This window comes from Thunnus thynnus, chromosome 9, assembly GCF_963924715.1.
Source record: "Thunnus thynnus chromosome 9, fThuThy2.1, whole genome shotgun sequence".
NCBI lineage: Eukaryota > Metazoa > Chordata > Actinopteri > Scombriformes > Scombridae > Thunnus > Thunnus thynnus.
Window position 1 is genome coordinate 28,599,203 of NC_089525.1, and position 22,226 is coordinate 28,621,428.

The window sequence follows — 22,226 nt, forward strand, 5'->3', positions numbered from 1 at the left end:
TGAATTTAAAATGTAACAAATTTAAAATGTAACAATGCAAACAATAAAAACATCACATCACCATCAGTAAAACATGAACCATAACTTGCAGGGGTTTACGGTAAAATGGGGCGGGACTAAACTTTAACCAGGAAGTTTACTACACAGCTCCGTGTTTACACATGTTTGCACTTTCACGTGGGGAAGATTTTCACTATTAAAATGTCTTCAAAGAAAAATAAAAGCAAATCAAAAAGAGCAAATGAAGGAGACGGTTCACTCGTACTGAAGGACGGTTCAAATGACTCCAACCTGCAAACCTCCGGCCACGACGGAGGAAGCTGCAAAAGTTCAAACTGCAACTCTTTCACTGTCATTGATTTCATTGAGAAAGGTAAGAATTTAGTACATAACTGTTTCACAGGCTTTGACAGACATTTCTGTTACAGTGTACGTTCAGCAAGTGAGCTGCAATCAGCTTTGTATGAAGACGGAACATCTGCTGCTCGTCGCTCAGTGATGCTGAAGTGATGCTGTGAGATGAGAGAAAACACACCAGAGCAGTGCGCATAAACCAACCCATCTGCTAATTACCCAGCTGATCACAGCTTATAACTAATAGCTGAGCACTTGTTTGGTGTCTAATTTATAACTGCAGCTTTTTGGTAAAATTATGAAAGTGTCAGCTGTTGGTGCTCAATTCACATTCATGGAAAAGTTGACTTTTTAACATTTAGTATATATAAGAGGTTGTTTGACATGCCTATTATGTAATAGTATGTCCTTTCTTTTCTTTCATTTCTTTATGTATTTCTTTGTTTATTGGAACAGTGTCTGCTGATTAATTAATTAGTTGCCCACTATTTTGATAATCAATTAATGATTTTGAGTCCTTGAAACAAAAAAAAGGTCCAAATTCTCTGATTCCAGCTTCTTAAATGTGAATATTTTCTGTTTTACTTTGTCTTCTATGACAGTAAACTAAATATCTTTGGGTTGTGGACTGTTGGTCATTTGAGGACGTCATCTTGCACTTTGGGAAACAGTGATTAATATTTTTCACCATTTTCTGACATTTTATTGACCAAACAACTAATAGATTAATTGAGAAAATAATCAACAGATTCATTAGCACTATTGCTGATCGGTTACTCTTCTGCTCATTTTGTGTGTTTCTCATTGTCAGTTATTTTCTTTTTGTTTTGCTCAGTCATTTTGTATTTGTTAGTTTAGTTTTTCTTCCTTTGTTTTTTTTCTGAAGATCAGTTCAGTTCCATGCTATTCTGTCATCTGGTATTTATGCAGTTGTATATCTGTGTGCAAATAAATAATCTACACCTATATGTAATAGTTAGACATAGTGCACATCGATAATTTAACAAGTACTTAAGTACATTTTACTGCTAATACTTATTTACTGTATGTTTAAGTGAAGTCTAAATGTGGCGCTTCTAATGATGCAATATTTGCTACTTTTATTTAAGTAAAGGATTTTCTGTGTCTGATTTTACATTATATGTTTATGTATTTTCTTCACAGCCGATGACAAAACACCCAAAAGTTGCAGATCATCTTTAGCACAACTGAGCCTCAACTCAATGAAGTCAGCCAGCGTATGCATCGGAAGACCAGTCCTACTGACGAGTCCCACAGGACAACAGGAGGTATCCTCTTCTCTTCTCTTCTCTTCTCTTCTGTATTGTTCTCATCTTGTATTTTCCTTCTGAAGTTCTGCTCTTCTGCACGTTTTGTGTCCTCTCTTCAAGAAAGGACGTTCTCTGCGTCTCCCTCCTCTTCGGCATCTTGCTGCTGGTTGCTGAATGTTCCTCTCTCACTGGACACAACCTTCCCCCCTTTAACTTAACTTAGTAGGAATTTACATGTCTCAAATCTTGTGATAATCATCTTTCTGTTTCCTCTGTGTTACAGGTGTGTTTGGGATGGCCTGTTGCCTCTTTCCCTGGTGGGAGAGTTGGCCTTCAGAAATGCACCCAGAACAACCTGAGAGTTAAATCAGGGGATGAAGTGATGCTGCAGCCACTAACAGGTCCTGTGCTTCAGGCTGAGGAGGTGTTTCTCTCTGCCAGGTAACATATATCTGGCTCTCATTGACCAAAAGCCTTGGATACATATTATACATACTATGATATCATATAATTTATATTACACTACATTATAATTATTGCACAATCAGTTGCCAGTTTATTATGTACACTAGGCTAAAACTAATGCTTTCAAAACAGCAGCCTTGCAGTAGATTGTACCTCCATGAAGGCTATACTATATATGTATATATGATGTTTTAGAGAGGTGTCGATACAACTTCATGGTCATTTTTGGAGGATTTTGATGTTGAATTGTGTTCTGTTATACTCAGAGGTGGTCCTGATATTTGATTCATCCCTTTTATATCAATGAGAGTTTAAGATATATGTATATACATCACTCCTTTCACTGTCATCTTACTTAGAAATATCATGAAACTAAAAACAAAAAACCAAAACAAAACAAAACAAACAAAAAAAAAACAGCTGCAGCTGAAATTTAAAATCTAAATACAGATATGTGGTGGAGTTATGTGTAATAAGTCATTGTCATAATATACAAGAAGTTCAACAATCATTTTATACCTTTCGAAAAACTTTTTGATCATATCACAGACTTAGTCTGCTTTTTTTATTATGTATTTTAAGTAAAGACTGCCATCTGCTGGCTGCTTCTTGCAACTGCAGTTCAAATGTCAATATTCAATAAAAAATATTTTCTTCTGTTAAATAAGTGTGTAGATGATTCTCAACTGCATGTAACTTTTGTTCAGGTCAAAAGATGACAAACTAGATACAGACGAGTTCAAGAACTTCCTCCTGAGGTCTTTGGGTAAGTCGGTCTTATCCTCACATAGTTACAGGTTTGTCAGTATGAAAGCCATACCTTTTTACAGGATGGGATTTTTGTCCTTTTCATGAATAATTTGTGCTTAAGTTTTTTTCTTTTGATTATCAATAATTTGCTGATTATACACAGTAAGTAGATACATGATGATAATTGGTGTGTATTGTATTGCATCTTGTTTTCCCTTCCTTTTATATGTTATCCATCCACCTTAGACTTCAAGACCAGAGTGGATGTTTCATAAAGCTGGATTACAGGTTTAGCTTCACTTCAGGCTTCACTTAACCAGTATTACACCTTAAAGGTTCTTCCTTTCTGCTGAACTGTGAACATTATTCAGTACAGTACATTTTGAAAAGGGCTGCACTGATTGTGTGCTTCAAATCTGAGCTCATAATGTTTTTTAGTCTGTAAGAACTGCACAGTATTCCAGCCAATTTATGTGCTTTTAAATGCACTGCAATTAAATTAAGGCCAATAAACAACAACCCATGTTGTTTACCCCCTAATTTTCACTGTAATATTTAGTCTCAGTGTTGTATGTTTAATTTCTGCTGCTCTGTGGTTGAGATCATCACAGTTTTGTCTCTAGATGTCCATTTTTCTCCACCGTGAACTGATGTAATCTGTTCTTGAAGTCTCGGGTCTGCGTTTCACAGTCAGTTCTTGAACCAGACAAATTAGTTGGAACTCATCAACTCTGTGTTGGTTTTATGAAACGGTTGGATTCTGGTTCAGTTTGTCAGTCTCGTTCGAGACAGGCTTTTCACAATAAGCCCTGTTTTCTGGCCCCCTTTATGAAACAACCCTCAGTACCTTACCTCAATTTTGAAAAAAAAAAAAGAAAAAATGAATTGCTGTTCACTCAGTGTTTTATTACTGTCCAGACGGCCCTGTTTGCTTTGGTGGAATAACTTTCCTGGTTTGTCTGTCTTGTGCCAGTTGGAAACATCGTTCTGCCAGGAAACGTCCTCTCCCTGACCTACTTTGGCCGGTCATGCAGTCTCCGGGTTGAAGCTGTAAGAGGGGAGGACGGCATCACCCTCCAGAGACCACCTCCTCCGTCAGGATTGGGCCCTGACACTGAGGAGTCCTCCGTGATGAACTCCATGCTGGACTCCACGTCTGCTGACCTCTCCCTGCAGCTCAGCCTGCTCACTGTGGATGATAACGGGACACCAGGGATGCCTGGAGAGCCTTGTCCAGCAGCCAGCACCCCACTCAGACAGGCCAACCTCCCTTCTCTGTACTCAGCCTCTGCTCCCACCACTCCTTCCTACAACTCCCAGAATCCCCCTGCAGGGACAGGGGGGAACACTGTCAGTCTGGAGGGCTCACTCAGCTCAGAGCAGGCAGAGAAAATCCCCACAGCTTCCCCTGCTGGTGCATTGAGTACTGACACCTTCTACTGCCTCTCCTGCTCCACTAAAGTAAGTTTCAGAGACAGAGCAGGGCAGGAAGATCCAGATGCAGAAGCCAAAAGGTCAAAGGTCACGTACAGCATGATTGGCGGGCTCTGCAGCCAGTTGGATGTTATCAGAGAAACAATTGAGCTTCCTCTGAAACACCCCGAGCTGTTCTCCAACTATGGTAGGTCACCTGATAAAAAGACTGCACTAGTGTATGATGTGACTCAGCCTCAGCCTCAGTTTTTAATTGTTTATGAATGTTTTAAAAGTTTACAGACAAAAAGATCAAATATGCTGTTTATTCTAAGATTTGTTTGGATATATTGGCATGGGATTCGTTCGACAGGGACTCTACACAACACCAGAGGTCCTTGTTTGGAAATCCTTCTTGAGCAACTCTCTCCTTGAGAAAAAATATCACTTCTTCCTAAAAGTCAAGTAAACATTACGACTTGTCATCGATTATTGATTCACTGAGCAGCTTGCACAAGGTTTTTATGGTTCTAGTAGTGGAATATGTTGTGCTTGCAGTTGTTTGTATTTTATGTGCAGTCATGGAAGATGTTTGTGGGGGAAAAAAACCAACTCTTTACCCCTAAATCTGTCATTCGGTGTCCACATGCATATGTTAGACATTAAAACAGTCAACATTTGGCCACCAGATGCCCATCTAAAGATTAACTCATTGTATAAAATGATAAAGGTTTTTATAGATTAAGACTCTATTTACCATTATCAAAAATCTAAATACAAGCTGTTTTCTATACAGGGATCCCACCTCCTAGAGGAGTTCTTCTGTATGGTCCTCCGGGCACAGGGAAGACTATGATTGGACGAGCCATAGCCAACGAGGTCGGCGCTCACATGACCGTGATCAATGGGCCAGAGATCATGAGCAAGTACGGTCATATTTCTCGTAAATGTAGTATAACGATTCTGTCCCAGAACAAAATGAAAAAAAAAATAAATGGGTGAATGTTGATAATGCTCAGTAACTATCACATGATCTGTAGTCATATCGTTCACTTAAAGGTTCATGTCTTTGCAGATTCTATGGTGAAACAGAAGCAAGGCTGAGGCAGATATTCACTGAGGCGTCTCAGAGGTAAACTGTTTGGTTAATCTCGCTTGCTGTGCCATCAACATCATCATCACTATGCTATAATCATTGACACTATAGTTCTGTATTTGCTGAACACTGATTTTGTTTATTCTATGGGTTTATGTTTCATTTTTGTGTTATATGAAATATACAAGTTGTTGAACGGTGTAAATTTGTCTTGTGCAGTAAAAACACAGTTCACATGACGCCATCATGCTAGTCATCATACTTCATATTACAACTATACTGAGAATTTACAGTATTAGTAAAATAAGACTGCAGCCCAATAAATTCTAAAGAAGGAGAACATAAAGAACTGTTCAAAATGAATAAATAAATCAAAACATGCACGTACAACTGCTACAGCTTATGATTTTCATTCTTACAGTCTTGTTGGTTGTGTTGACCACTTTGTAACGTAGAGTTACAGTGTTTATATAGTGTTTGTCTGAAGCATTTCTCACATTTTCTTCTTGGTTTTACAGGCAACCTGCGATAATCTTTATTGATGAGCTGGATGCTTTGTGTCCAAAGCGAGAGGGGGCGCAGAATGAGGTGGAGAAACGAGTTGTCGCTTCTCTCCTGACTCTGATGGATGGGATTGGTTCAGTAAGTATCCCTTGAAGGAAACCCTATTCCCTTATACCACAATATGTTATGTTAACTATTGATTCTTAGGTTAAAATAGTGGCACTGCAAACAACTAGAGTTACTTAACCCTAAATCCACTTATTATATGCACAGTCCTAGAAATTCTGCCCTATAGATCTCCCCAAATCTTTAAAAATGTAAGACGTTGTATGGTCTTCCGCTCCCTTAAAATCCATTACTCCATCTAAACCGAAATGGACAGCTGCATGTCTTTTTCCATCAACCGCGGCCTTTTTGTATCACGATCATTGTTGAGATACAACTGCTTGTTCAACAGACACACGACTTAAGAGCATGGCCTTCAGCGGCAGAATGTGGCTCTGTCAGGATATGTCCTCATTGGAAATGCAGATCGTCATGCAGAAACCATCTCTGCATGCTGGACGCCCTTTAGACACTGTGGGCTGTGTCTCTGGGGTGTCGTTTGTCTGCAGACTGCTCTTTCAGTGCCTGATGAGAAAAAAGATCAACCCCCCCACCCCCCACCCCAACCCCCCCAGCACACACACACACACGCCCAATGGGAGCCTGGGAAACAAATCACCTAAGGATGCTATGACCTGCCAATTTGGCAAAACTTTATCAGCAAAGAAAAGAGCCCGCATTTGAATTGGTGATATTACACAGATGCACTCACTGTCTCCCAGTTCCCCTCCTGTCTGTTTTCCAGACCGGAGGATCCAAGGTCATCAGCACTGATTGGTTTATGTAATGTGGAGTCTGTGGAGCGCTTCCTGCTCCTTAGCATACTTGCTTGCACTGTAAAGGCCAATTCATACTTTCCGCAAACCGGCGTCCATGGACAGCTGCGGTCTTGTGGATGCACACGCGGTTCCATTCATACTTTTTTCGGAGGTCTGCGGACACAGACACATTCCACATGTGCCCGCTAGTAAACAGGGTTGCAGCGTGATAACTTTCCAGAGTTGTAAAATGCACTCTGTGAGTATCACAAACCGCTGTGCAGTGTTTTTTTCTGATCAGCCTCTAAATGCAATAATCTGTTACTCGCTGGATCGTATTTCGTTGTCTCACTGGCACTTTAAACAACACAGCTCCTTGTATTGTTTTATACAGGGCTGTTTTCAGTCTGAATGCACCTGAGGAGTTCCTGTATGTTGCTAAACAACAAGGCAAAGTCAGAAGAAGAAAAGCAACAGCTCAATGGCAATGGGAATACAGTATATAACATACAGTAGATGCAGTGGTGTGGTCTAGTTCATTGCAGCAGGTATACTGTGATGCCTCGTACAAACCCATCCCACAGTGACACCCCATACGCACCACCACACTCACTAACGCATACAATACATGCATCCACACATAATTGAGAGCATTCTGAATGACTGGGTATTCTCAACAGTTTATTATAAGCAACACAAGACTTTAACAGCCAATGACATTTACAGATGGGGAGATTTAAACACTTTGGACTAATTTTCAACTGTTTTGGTGTTAATCACTATACTTGGTGATTTTGCATGGCTGGAGGAGACAGTAGTTCACTGCTTTGATAGTCAGTGGTGCGCTTCACATATGGGTTCATCACAATGATCGATCTTTGGGCTTCTTAATCGTGGTCTGGATGAGAGTGGGGAAAAAAATACAAAGAGGAAAGTAGAGCATTTAAAACAGTATGTTCACTTATCTTCCAAACCATTGTCAAACTTAGGCTATTTATCAGTAGTGAAGGCAGAAATTACAGCGTGGGTGGGCACAGAGAAAATCAGGTAGGCCTAGCCCATCCAAGACCAATCATACTTAATAGGTTCTCGAATGCATATGTAAACCAAAATAGGCCATTATGACCATACTTGCCTGAATGCACCACAGTTTAATCATACAAGCCTTATACATCATCAGAGGTAATATTACAGGCACCAAGACAAACATTAATAGCATCGCATAGCCTGGCACGGTGGTCACACATACACACACACAGCTGATAGACGCAACAGTGCAGCTTATGGATAGAGGTACACCAGCACCAACATGCTCAGTAATGTTAAAAATGACACCTGAACATAACCTGGCAGGGCGGCCACATAAACCACACACATGCACACGTACACGCACACGCACACAGCTGGCAGATGCAGCAACATCAGCATAAAATCCAGTTGTATACCCAACATAAAACTACCCAATAAACATTAATATTGAAATAGGCAATAGGCTACTAAAGTCTGAAATTGTAAATTAGCTTACTTTTGATGATTACAGCAGTAGATAACGTGGGTTTAGTTTTGAACACTGAAATTATTTCATTATAGTGCAACGCTTCAGTCAGTTCTCTTTCAAAGGAGGGCAGGAAGAAAGAGTTCAGTTTGTATGTCATCATTGATGCTCTGATGCCAGATTTTATCTGACTGACAGTTGAAAAGAGTCTTTCAACAGTACAGCTTGTTGCTGCTGCTGACAGGGAAAGGGTTGAATTAGCAGCCACGTACATGTTGTTACTACTTGGCACTTGTTGAGGAGAAACTGGCACAGGAGTAGGTGTCTGAGTCGAGAATGATGGCTGAACTCTCTGGCTGAATTCTCTTCCTCCTGCTCCTCTCACGTCTTTTTGTGACTGCTTTGTTTTGCCATGGTTTTATCTTAAATTACATTAAAAGCAGATAGCTAGCGGACTGTAGTCTTCTGTTTCTCTGTGCAATGCTGTGCACTGAGTGCTCTCATTCTGGCATTTGCGAAATGCACTGCTGCCTAAAAAATCTGACCTATCAACATCATCATGGTAAAAAACAAGCAAGAAACAAGAATTGTTTTATTTTTATTGGTCATGTAGTCAGATAATTGAAACAGTATTCGTTGACTGCTATTCACTGGATGATCCAGTAAAAAAGGAAGTCTTTTGATTGGATTGGCCTGAGTGCCAAGTGGCTGGGCTCGGGCCCACCTAGGCTCACCCACGACTACGCGCCAGCTATGTATCACATTAAATGCAAGGGAAAGCATCCAAGAACAGCTGCAAGACAAATAAGCGTCAGAGACAGAACTTCTTAGTAAATAAAGGCTGAAAAGGCTTTTATCAACATCATCAAATTATGCATACTGGGTTCACTGCGTGTTAGCCCACAAGCCCTGGAAAAAGGCTAGAGCGCTTAGAGACGGCCCAGCTCCTGTTCCACCCGGTTCAGATTCTTCTGTTTGCTGGCAGCGTCCTTGGGGTGGGGTAAAAAGGGGAGGCCCAGTATCGCTACAGAACAGCAGCATAGTGTCCGTAGGGGTGAGGTAAGAAGGGAAGGGGTGGGGTCATTACAGAGCAGTAATATAATGTTCGTAGGGTGGGGTAAGAAAGGGGATGGGTGGGGTAACTAGCCTGGTAGACTACAAAGCTTTCCAAATATGTTTGTACTCAGGCATCTGAAGTGTTTTTTGCCTCCTTGCTTGCGTGACAGAGCGATGGCTTCTCATGCTGATAACCATCAAGTTACATCGGACAACAACATTGTAGATCTCTTGTGCGTGCTCACGTTATTCATAAGACCGAAACTCTTTTCACACTCAGACGTTCTGCAAGGGATGGTCTGCATGCATCGTGTGAGTGGTTGTAGGTTTTCAGGCTCACTGTGTGGGCGCTCAAGGAAATCTGTCATACCATTAACTGCTTTTTCTTCAGAAACGTTGAACCGCCTGCACAGTTGTTTCACTTGTGACTCACCGTGTCGTATGCCAGGTTTTGATGGCCAGTTGCTTGTGTCCAGAATGCTGAGATCACGAAGCATTTCACCTTCAAATGAGAGGTGCTTCTCCATGTTGTTGATCAGACTTAGTAAGAAGTGCTTTGCATTGATTGGTGTGACATTTGCATTTGAATCCAAGAAAACCGATCCAAAATGTCCCGAAGCCTGTGCTTTCAATGCCTCTTCCGATTTCGCTCCTGGAGAGTCTTTGAATGACGCCAGCACTCGGATGATGTGTTTCAGAAACTGTTTTGCTCTCAAAAGTGTGATTGAATGGGCCTGGAGTTGCTGAGACAGGTTTGCAAGTTCAGACAATACATCATACATGAGTCCAAGGTCACACAGAAATTCCTTGCTTCTGTAAGTTTGTCTCTCTTTGCCGTTTCTTGTGTGGTCTCCCGCAGCATTTTTAAAGTGTCTGTTGAGTGCTTCATACGATCTCCACACAGCCTTTACAGCACGGAAGATGCTGGATAGCCATTGTGTATTTAAATCTCTCCGATTTTCAGCACTTATGAGCCCACTTCTTGCGCTGCTTCCAGAAGTCCCTGTGAATGTTTATTGTACTGACTGTAGAGATTGTAGATCTTCTCTGAATGCTTTGAAGTGGTTGATTAACTGAACCTCATCCACAGCATCAGATACAGCCAGTTCCAAACAGTGGTTCATGCAGCACCTTGAGTACAGACTAGTGCCCATGTTGACACCATTTTTTTCCCCTGAAGTTCAGTGAGATTGTCATGGTCAGTTTAAAGTTGGTTCATCTTAGCAAGATAGTATGCTGTTCTGAATACAGCATCTGTCTCAGCTAACACAGTCTCTGACTCAGCTCTCACCCTATTTCCATGTAAATCGTGTCCACCCTTTTCCTGAGATATTTCGTGTTCCCGTATGTCTGATGACATCAAATCTGGGTCCTCAAGGAGGCCAGGGCTGTTTCTCTGATTTCGTTAGAGCCTTAGACTCCTCAGACATGGACACTCTTTTTTTTCTGTGAGGACGCCAGTTGACTTCATAGTGCTGCAACTTAGAAGTAAACCATGTCTCCATATTTCATATCTCCTTTGGTAGTGTATGCTACAATACTATAGAATATTAATTCTAAATTAATGTTAGCTAATTTTAAATTTGCAATGCTACAGAGGTACTGTTGAGCTGGGGAAATGACCATCAAGCAACTGTGTTGGTTGGTAGGTGACGTCAGTTCTTGTTCCCGGCCAAACTCAAAGCCTCCTATATGGGAAGCCACCACGTTCTGTGCTTCGTAACACAGACAAAGAGCATACAGGGTGAATTTTATAATTGGAAATGAATGGAGGAGATGCCTTCCCCTGCAAAACTTATTTTATTGCAGTTATACTGTACTTGGTATTTGCAAAACAAAATCACAGTGAAAGTTCTCTCACAAAACTATATTGTTATGAATCCTTGTGCATTTTTAAATGGGTATATGGAAATCCTGGAGCTTTCTTAGTGGGTGTACGGTGTATACCTGCTTATCATGTAGACTATTGTAGACTAATTGTAGAACACTTAGTAGACAAGACAGGCATTCCTGTTTGCTGTTTGCTTTTCTAGCACATGCGCAGTTGACGCGCTTGCTTTCCGTACAGTCCGTGCGGTCACAAATTTTAGGCTGCATGCCATGCGGCACATCTGCAGAGGAGCTGCGCAGACCCTCAAGGCCACGTGGAAGTGGAAAATATGAATTGACCTTAATTTATTTGTGTTTCAGTTCTCCGTGCAGTATTGAAAGGTGGGAAATATATTTCTTATCTTACAGGCAGACAACCTTGAGAAACCTAGGACTGACTCAAGTTTAGCACCACACTTCAGTCAAAAACTCTCTGAGGCTTTAGAAATTTCAAATTTGTCAGGGATAACACTACAGCCCTGTTGGATAGAGTCACAAATACAAGGTCATCAAGTTAAATACAGGGCTGTTTTTCTTGGTTCCTGGAAAGTTGATTTTGGTGACACATCAGCAACAATCTTTCTTGGTGTGTATTCTAGCTTTGCTACTAACTTTTGCAACTAGCTTTGCTAAAACAATGCTTGGAAACACATTGTAATGAATTACTTCATCATGCACCTGTATAGTAACAATGGAAGAAAATAACTGTCCAGCCAGACCTGATCATGTAAATTACGTCCATAACATTGAACATTCCCATAAGCTTGAGGTTCGTGAGAAACAAGAGAAAGCCTGCTACTTTGAGTCTGTATGTGTAAACATGCCACTTTAGGAGGTACAAAAAACTACAAAAACTACATTAAAACAGAATTACTAGATTGATTCTCCTCTCTTTCCTGTCCAGGAGGGTCATTCAGGTCAGCTGTTGGTCCTGGGGGCCACAAACCGACCCCACTCCCTTGACCCTGCCCTGCGTCGGCCAGGACGCTTTGACAAGGAGCTAGAGGTGCGTACTACCAGCCACTGCAGCGAAGTGGGTGGCTGCCATGTGTTTTCATTCTAGACCCTCCTGCTTGCTCATTGTGAGTTGGTCTGGTAAAAATTGTCAGACAAATGCTTAAAATGTAAATATTGGAAGATATTTGTTTGTTTGCCATCGATAATAATGAACCCACTGCTAAAAATATCTGCCAAGTGTCTTGAAGTACTCCGTCTCATTATGGTTTGGGGTTCCTTCCAGGTTTCTGCCACAATTTCTTTGACTGTAAATAAAGTGTTCAGTTGTATAACCTGTTCTGTTGTTGATTTCATGATGGCAGGTGGGAGTTCCTGGTGCTGCAGAGCGTGCAGATATTTTGCAGAAGCAGCTGAGTTTGGTACCATGCAGCGCCACCACCGAGGAGCTGACGCAGCTGGCTGACACCGCTCATGGATACGTAGGTGCAGACCTTGCAGCTGTTTGCAAGGAAGCAGGCAAGTAAAAACTGTCCAACTGTCATGTAGAAAGTCAAAATGCTTTATGATAAAAAAGAAACAGTTGTTCCAGATTTAGGGACCTGATTCGTGCTCTTGATATACTGGGTTTGAACTTGGTATATCTTCTCCATTTTCTTCCATTCCGTTTAGGCTCCATCACATACAAAATAAAACAAATGACCAAAAGGCAAATACACTTCCTGGATTTTAAAACAAATTACAGAAAGATTAGTAACTTTTTGAAGTTTTGAACATCAAAAATAACATCTTAGATTTCAAAGTAGCTTTTAAAGAAGCAGTAACAAATTCCCTATTCATATGAAACTATTCTTGGAGAAGTTAGTATCATTTTGTGTATTTTTTGTGTTATGCATTATTGGCCCTAAAATTTGAGAAAGAAAAGGTTCTACCTCAAAAATCAATCTCAAACTTGGTGTCTATTATTATTGACTTCAGTTACTCTGATTACTTAAAAAATGACAGCTGCCTGGCAAGGTAAGACGGTGAGATACGGTGGTAGACGTATACTGAAAAATACTTGGGCTGCTTATAGAACCTTATAATTCTAAGGTCACAATAGATTGTAATAAAGTCATGAAATCGGTGTCATAAAAATGCCACAGAAACCAAGATGAACATCCACAACCACTCAGACTATTTATGAAACATCAGGGCTGCTCTTTGCATTGATTTCTTCTTTGTGCTTCCCGAAACCAGCATGACTCTGGAAACCAAAACAAAGTCACCCAAAAATGCTCACCATCTTTTTAGTAGTTGGTTTGCCTTGTGGGCTCAGGCATCCAACCAACGAACAAATAGCATACAAATAAGAGAATGTTATTTGATTTTAGGCACATTTTAGTACTTATATTGTCTTCCTTCTATGTCTTGACCTTGCCTCTGCTTGTAGTACTCTGCCCAAACCGCACTTCCTATTAACTTATTTCTTCCAAAATGAGTTTTTAACAGTTTTTCTGACTTGCCTGAAGCCCGTTTGAACACAGAGGGCCAACCTTCCTTTGATATTTGCCAAAGAGGAAGTTGGGAATTTCAGTGGTATTCAGATCCCAGTGACTAAAACCACTGAAACCACCACTTGTTGTGAAATTCCTCTGCCCCCTCACCCCTAATGCCACAGACCAATCCACCTCACATAAAAATGCATCCAGAGGACAAGCATAGTGGCTTATATATGTGTGTATCTGCATGTGCTTGACTTTGGTTGTGTGTGTGTGTGTGATTGTATGAACACATGCACATTTGTTTTTTTCTGTGTGTGTGTGTGTGTGTGACCCCACATGCCTCTTGGGTGGTCCCAGTGCCTGGGGTACGTGGCGTATTGCATTTCCAGCTGAGGAGGGAGCTGGGGCTGCTGTGCGGAAGCACTCTGGCGAAGAGCGTGATTTACTGTCCACAGAGAGCCAGGCGTGACTGGTAGTGTTTTCTGAGAAACCTCCTCACGCCCCGGAGGGAGACAACAACCTCCCCAACCCTGTTTGACTGCTCGCTTCTCCCAAAATCTCAAAACCAAAATCACTAGACAAACACAGGCCTTCTTAAGTACGCCACAGGAGAACAGATTCAGAATCTGCATGTAGGTTTTCTTCCTGTCTTTATTTCTTTCTGTTCACGTCTTCACTTGTTCCTTCTGTTCACAAGTCTTGAATTGAAATACAAAAAACCCACAAAATTAAGTGAAATAAAATACATACATCAAGTCTTGGCAATTGCGCAACAAATTTCCTGGCATCTACATGTCATAGCTTCACCTGAAATATGGAGTTGTGGCTAAAATTAGTCAGTTAGTCAATATTGTTTCACTCATTCATTTGTGTCACTTACTGTATTGTGAGACATACATTTATATTCCAAAAACCTATGAATCAGTATCATTTTGTGTCATCACAGGTGTCGCACGACTAACTTTTCACACATCAAAGGTGAAGTATTGCACTGTGGGATAGGCAGCAAAAAACAGGGTACTTTCTATGGACATTACATTTTTTTCCACTGTGGGGAATTTTTACAGCACTATTCATCACATACATTTCACAGAACATCAGTTTATGGAAATTATAAATATCCCTCTAGCCAACTGTCTATCTCACTGTTTGTCTTAGCTATGGATGTCAACTATCTTAGCTCTTTACCCATCTAGCTTTGCTATTTATTCAGCAAATGGTGAAATAGTGTGTTGAGCTACACTATTTATTTTATAATCCAGTTCATCAGGGCTCAGTTCACTGTCAGTGTTATAAAGTTTTCACCTTCCATTCTATGCAGAGTTTACAGTCTTTGTTGCACTGGTTGTATATAATTTATCATTGTACCTCTGTTTCTTTGTCTTTTATCAGCAGATTGCATCATTATAGCTAGTGCTATTTTGGATCAGGTTCCCGTTTGGAAAAAAACCTGGATTTCTAAAACTCTGTTGTCACATAATATTTTATTAAACCTTCAATCTTACCTCCCTCTTCTTTATTAGCAAAGAGCCATTTAGAAAACATTCATGTAATGTTAGCACACTTCACATTTTTTCTGTAGGTAAAAATTTAAACTTTTTTACTATAAAAGCTTGCATCAATGCTCTAAATGTTTGTGATGAAAAAGAAACATCACTCTGCAACTCGACTATGTGTTTTTGTTGTGCCACAGACCAACAGAGTTGCGACTCTTCTCAAGAGAAGTAATGTACTCGATTGAATCATGACGGTTTCAGGAGTCTGAATCTTCCGCTTAAGCTTTCATGCTTTTCATATCAACTTTTATCAACTTTATAGCTCTGAAACATTGCCATTGTAGTTTTTAGTAATCTTAAGAACTGTTCCCAGTTGAAGGTGTTGATGCAAAGATGAAAAGTTGTAAATAGAGTTTGACTTATGGGTAAAGATCCAACCCCACCAAACACCCGTATCCCCCACACATTGCTTGCATGCACATAAATAGACGCATACAGTTGCAGAACACACACACACACACAAACACACACATACACACATACCCACAAGCTGATATCTGTTTTTTCCTTCTTTGCTTTCATTGAAAGGAACAAAAGCCGAAGAGGCACAAAAACACATCAAGTAGGAACTGCAGTTGTTTCCTTCTGCTGCTCAGGTAACAATGAGCTGCTGGGGGAACGTACGCTCCGACGCACCGCTTCCTGAAAAATAAAAATGAGGTGACGATACCAAGGTGGCTGCGACACGCTCTGGTCACGCACAAGATCCCCACCTTGCACAGCTGCAGAAAAGCATGCACACATACACACTTATGTCTTTGACTTTAGATGCACACACACAAGCAAGTTGCTGTGGGGGTTTCACTTCCTGCCTTTAATACAATACCAACCTGCTTATAGATCAGAGAATAAGCCTATTTAAATCAAGTCTTCATCTCGAGAGAAGGGCATTTACAAGGCCAAGTGGTGGTGTTCTGTGCGTGTTTATGAGCATGTTTGTTTGTGCATATGAATGGATGGAAATCTTGATGTCATTAGAGGAAGTTTTTGTTTGTCCAGTCAGAGAAGTACCGAGACCCAGAAACAACTTCTTGACGACAGATGTGTTATATAATCAGCACTTAATTACAGTTGATTACAGGTCGGCCAGTTTCGAACGCAGTATAACGCAAGAGCACACTCATACCAAATCTATTAAAGTCTGTTTCATCGAGGTCACCTCAAATCCCTTTTAAGCCTCCACTGAGCACACAAATTATTAAGAAAATCTGCGCGTTACATCATGTGCACTGACCGAGGGAATCCAGGTTGGACGCCCTGACCCTTTAATGAAAGGAAAGATTTTTAAACCTGGAGAGAAAAAACTGGAATGTAACTCGGTTTTAAGAAGGCGCCGTCCTGTTTACCTGACCGTTGTAGCTAGAGGTACACCCTTTTCTTACTTACTGTATGTATATTTTTTTCTGTAAAGGTAATTTTTGTAGTGAAAATGTTTCTTCTTCTACTTTCCTGTCTTGTTCATTTTAAATTTTATCTTGAAACCCCTTCTGGAGGTGTCAAACCACCACCACTGCTCCAGATAACCTCAGAATTTAAGTATTTTTTAGTGAACTTATCATGTTGGATTTCAAAACTGATTGATAAAGGTGGAGTTGCTTAGAAAATAGTGTTTGCAGTGGAACAAATGGAAAACTACACTCTGATTTTTCAGTACATGTATCTCTACACATCAGAGTACATAATCGCATTGCAAAATTGCTTCATTGCTTCAAAATTGTTGCAGGAGAGAAAGGTCATTCTCCTGAAACTGAACTGTGGTAACCCTGAACGAGGACCTCTAGTGGGCAAATGTTATATTGCTGGAGCAAAGAAACAAAATGATAAAAGCTGGTTGCTGAAGTGATGCAGCCTAAGTGGCTTATTCCGCTTTTTTTTTTTTACAAGATTTAACATGCAAAGGCTTCTTTTTCCTCGATTCTATCAGTCTAACTTTTAACAATAAGCGAGTCAGGATTTTACAAGTTCAGTAGACGAACTACTCACAGCAATTAAACCGCATCGCTCCGTCAGTCTCTGCAGTCGTGGATGCTGACCTTCAGTCAAACTCCTTCTTCCCCCTCTGAACTTATTCTGTCTGAGTGTCTGAAGTGGACATGGCTTTCATCCTAGTTTCTTACAGGCTGACAGATTTATGTACACATTAAGATGATCTGCTGGACTGTGTTAGTCACAGCAGAAAAAAAAAAGTACAGCCTGCACGTTAGTAACTCTATTTATGAAGGTTTTTCTGACAGTGTTTCTGTTGTATCTGATGTAGCTCCTCGTCATGTCGTTCTGACCGAGCTTTATGTCAGACGTGTGTCAGCATGCACACTGTTACTGGATAGCTTGACACAGATAGAGCCATTGTAGAAGTCCCATGTTTTATAGCTTGCTGACTGCAGCACTGCTGCGCCGCGGCTCCACATGTGATCCACTTGATAGTTGAAATTCAGCTGCCTTTCATCTATCAGAAGGTGCAAGGAATAGTTTGACAGGTTTCATATGTGATGAAATAATAATGTACAGAACTCAACCCTCATTACCCTTTTTGTTTTAATGCTAGATTTAATACATAAAAACCAGCACGAGAGCTGAGCAAAGACCCGACTTTTTGTTTTGTTATTCTTTATCAAATGGCACACCGGACTTAAGTCATTTACAACTGGTTTGTACAATAAACTACAATCAACGAAATCTCAGTCCATTTACACATTAAGTGGCTGATGATTTAGGTAAAACAAGAAAGTAAAATATGCAGTAATTGAATGATAAAAAGCATAAATACAATTGAAGATGTATATACAGTATAAAAAAAGAGAAAAAGCAGTAGCAGTTCCAAACACCAAAGGATGTGTGTCTTTTTATATGTATATTTTTTTTTGCACAGGATCCCTGAAAAGATTTCCTCTTACACAACCACATAGGTGCTGATTTCCTCTGATCCCCCCCCCGAAAATGTTACATTGACCCTGTTCCCAGCTCGGCACCGATTATACAAAACAGCTTTTCATAATGAATCCCTCTAGGTGCTTTGTGTGGTATTGGCAGCTATCATGTGGTCTCGTGGAGCCTCATAGACTCTGGGCGTCTTTCTGTCATCCTGTTGGTGTTCAACTGATCTCGGCGCTAGCAGATGACTCATTTCCACAGTCTAAACAGTGCAAATTGTGTGTGTGAGTGTGCGCGTTTGCGCGAGTGTTTACGCGTGTGCGTGCTTGTTTGGTTTGTGCCACATCCGGACACACTGTTTACAAGCCTCTCTAAACAGGGGAAGCCCACTGGAACAAAAAAGGGCCAGTAAAATTGATTATGTGGAATAATAAACATACAACTCTGCATTGTGTCAGCTGAAAGCTTTTTCGGTTAGCCTCTTATTTGACGGCAAAGATCAGGCTCGATATTTAACATCCACTCCTTCAACTTAGACTAAACGGCCTAAATGATTTACTCGGCGAGTGTGCAAAGTGATTTGGCAAACACGCTTGGTGAAAATCCCCCCAAACCTAAATAGTCAGTACTTGAGAAGTTTTAATCCAAACTATTGATCTTCCTGGCCATCAGGGAGGAAACAGCAGGAAATGAGGCCTAGAGGTTACTCCTCTTTTGTAGGAACGAGTAGGAAAAACGGCGTCAAAATCGAGCAGAGTTTTGTGTGTTTGACATAAATTCTGCAGTGGAAGACTAAATGGCCCAACCAGCGCTAAATGCTCGCTGATGTTTACAGCGGCAGCCTTGCCTTATAAAGCGCTTTTCCCAACTCGTTTGTCCTTTTAAAGACACTTTAGGAATTTCAGGACAGGTCACATAAATATCAGTCGGATCAGCATGTGAAGTTTATTTGAGGCCTCTGTTTATAAAATCCGGAAATGTGCTGCTTGTACTCCTTAACCCCGGCACTTACCTTTACTCAGTGACAGCTGTGTGTGTGTGTGTGTGCGCGTGTGTGTGTGTGTGTTACGTAGCGTTTACTGTATGTGCGTGTGTATTTGTGTGCACACGTTTTCTGCATGTTTGGAGTATGTGAGCACGTGTATTTGTCTTTGTCGTGTGTGTGTGTGTGTGTGTGTGTGTTTGTGTGTGTGTGTGTGTGCACTTTAAGAGCACATATTATTGCGGTGTTTCAGACTCCGGGAACAGATGTTGGGTATTGTAAATACAGGTGCAAAGAGTGCTCCGGAAGCCCCGACGAGTAATGAAAACGTTCCTGTGGTTTTGTAATGGTGTAATGCCCAAAGTATTTCACAATTCATCTGAGGACAGCGTCGCTGGAGAGCTGTGGCTCGCGGTTGTTTGACATAGCGCTACACAATACACAAAAAAACACAACACACAGCCCTGACTCTTCCCTGTTGAAATGTGGAATGCGTTATTGAAGTGCAGATGGATTGACACACCTTCCTAGACTCTGTGGGTGATGATCCGCTGTCTCTGACAATGGACCTCTGTAACTTTTAACCTTTGCACACATCCTTCTTCCTCCGTGAGTCTCAAATGTTGCAGTTGCATGCATGAAACACTTTTATTAAGTTTTTATACATGCTACAGCTACACAGTGCATATGATATTTTGTACAGTGTTTTGCATACCATTCGATAGAGAGGCGTTAGCGTGGATTATAGCGCGAGTTGTACTGGATTTTTGAGACCAGCGGTGATCCCCTAAATCCGTTTTAAAGAATCGTGACCACAATACTGAGCGAATAATAAACTCGCCCTTTCTCTCTGGTGGACAAGCTATTGTTTGTGATGGCAAAACTCTTTCTCAACTACCACAAACAAATATTTGACATTTCTGCTCTGCAGATTCTTGTTTCTAATTGGCCTACAAATATGCAGATACTGATATATGTGTTGTAAGCTAATATCTGCAGATATGTCGCCAAGGCCAATTTATCAGTGGGGCTCTACTGTGGCAGAGGGCTTTGAGAAACATTTGGACAGCCTCTCTTCAATCCAGCATGAACTAAATACTGAAGCTGAAATACAGTTTGAACGTCACTTTCGAGGTGTGGTGCACTTGAGAAATGTTGGTGAAATAGAGGACAAACCAAATTTTTTTAGCCCAACACCTCTCACAACACATAGACATATCATTAATCATGTTGGTTGTGTTGTATCTTCTGTTTTTCTTGTGTTTCTTTTCCATGAACAGTGTTCAGTGGGATTTCTGACATTGGAGTATCAGGAGAAAACAAGTAAATGCATCAGATTGACACGGACTCATCATAAAATACTTGGATCAGCTCTGAGCCTGATCCCAAGCTTTTAGCTTGAGATATCAGTCTTGCTGTTGAGCAAGATGCTCAGATTTCAAATGTGCACAATTATGGCTGTACACTTTTGTGAAAGACAACCACACAGCTCCCCAAGGTTGCGTTTTAGCACTCCCCAACCCTCGTCAATGGTATTAAAACTGATTTATGGACCACTGATGCTTGTTGAAACTTATTGTTGATATTTTCATCAAAGCTTGTGAATATTTGAGGATCCATGTGTTTGATAAAAACAGCTTGTCGGAAATTACTTGTGGTGTCATCATAGGTTCAAGTATCGGTGAGTATGATGTTTTGTATTCAGATTCTTTTCAATACCAAAGGCAGATTTGGTGCAAGGGTCAGCGAAGGTGATCCCTGAAGAGAGGGCCTTCATCTGGGGGAGGAGGTCTTTTTTAGACCCACATAATTAAGACCACCTCTGTTGAATAACCACAAATAACTTCTTCCAGGCCAGCTTCAACTCTGTGAAATTAGTTCTTCCCTCTCTTCCATACCTAGTTTGGGCCCTGGTGTGATGTTTTGCAAATGTGCATTCTTGTACATTTAGGGGGCCCCTTTTTCTCTCAATTCCCACTAGATCTCTGGCGAATACGAAGCATTCTGGAAAGGAGGAATGCAAAAAAAGAAAGAACTAAGAAAATGAGTCCACATAAGGTTCAGATTAAATTGTGTTGTGTTCCCTCTTTTTTTTTTTTTTTCCTCCTCCCTTCCCATCGGATGTTTTCATAACTAAACCAAATGTGTGCTCGGAGTCAGCCAAGAGCAGTCAGGAGAGAGAATCCCTGAAGCAAAATGTTAAAGTCACATCGTTGAATCAAGTTTCCGCTGCCCTCCGGGCGTCCAGGCTCGACTGAAGCTCTGTGGCTTATGAACCCCATTTCCCCTCTGTTCGGGCTGTTTCTCTGTGAGGCTTGTCATTACTGCTGGCAAAGTGCTAGATTCACTGTAGACAGTTTGAGAAGATTCTGGGTGAAACATTTATTTAACATGTCAGCTGCGTTTTTCAGTCAGCGGGGCTTGTATGCATCCGTACTATTGATTAGACCCTTTAAACTAGCTGTCAGTCTATATTTACTACAATAAAAGTCAAACCCAACTTTAGGTGCTGGATAGAGGATCAGGATCTACACACTAAACCTCTGCAGAAATGCAGAGTTTCAGCACTTAATGCTCCAAACCTCTTAAAATTGTTCCACGGATAAAAGCCATAAAAGCAAACTTTTGACCCTAATAAAACATCATATCATAATCTTGCAGAATGCTATCAATGCAAAACGTTTTACTTATTGAACTGCACGTGTTTTTCGCCAGTGGCTGTAGATTTAACCTTTTTCTTGGTTGATCAAATGGTTTGAGGCTTGTGATAAATGTTTTTTAGTTTAGTTTTTTGTGGTTTTTTTATTCTTTAATTATATATATATTTCTTTTTTTGTGTGTATTTGTATACAGTATATTGCCCTGGTGTGTATACATCAGTTTCTTTTTACCAGACCTTGAACATTTCAGTTCATGCTGTGTAGACTGTTCATTACATGTAGATTTCTAAATGTAGAAATGAGAAAACCCATAGAAGGCTCAATAATGGATAGATGTATGTATGCAGGTTCTTCCTGTGTGGGCCTTCTTCAGCTGTCCACAAAGCATCTTTTATCTTTTCAAACAACATCAAGAACACAGCAGTTTCTCAGGTTTTCTTCCCTATCCCATCGTCCTCTCGGCACCGAAGGAGGAGGCGGCGGCGGCGGCCTCCACCTTCACAGGGCAGGCAGCTGATGGTTTGGGGTTAGTGCATATGGTGTTGTGGCTGGTGCTCCTCATCTCCCTCCTCGCCCCAGCTTC

General features: G+C 40.9%; 1 protein-coding gene across 1 annotated transcript in view; it reads left to right on the forward strand.

Annotated features, from left to right (window-relative positions):
- Positions 1–60: 60 nt before the first annotated feature.
- Positions 61–22,226, forward strand: part of afg2a (AFG2 AAA ATPase homolog A) — a 123,139-nt gene continuing 100,973 nt past the window's right edge. Inside the window, exons 1-10 of the mRNA XM_067599971.1 lie at positions 61–373; positions 1,519–1,643; positions 1,909–2,066; positions 2,798–2,856; positions 3,814–4,461; positions 5,050–5,179; positions 5,329–5,385; positions 5,868–5,991; positions 12,041–12,142; positions 12,456–12,609. Coding sequence (XP_067456072.1) covers positions 202–373; positions 1,519–1,643; positions 1,909–2,066; positions 2,798–2,856; positions 3,814–4,461; positions 5,050–5,179; positions 5,329–5,385; positions 5,868–5,991; positions 12,041–12,142; positions 12,456–12,609 — 1,729 coding nt within the window. The 5' untranslated portion in view covers positions 61–201. The remainder of the gene's footprint in view (positions 374–1,518; positions 1,644–1,908; positions 2,067–2,797; positions 2,857–3,813; positions 4,462–5,049; positions 5,180–5,328; positions 5,386–5,867; positions 5,992–12,040; positions 12,143–12,455; positions 12,610–22,226) is intronic.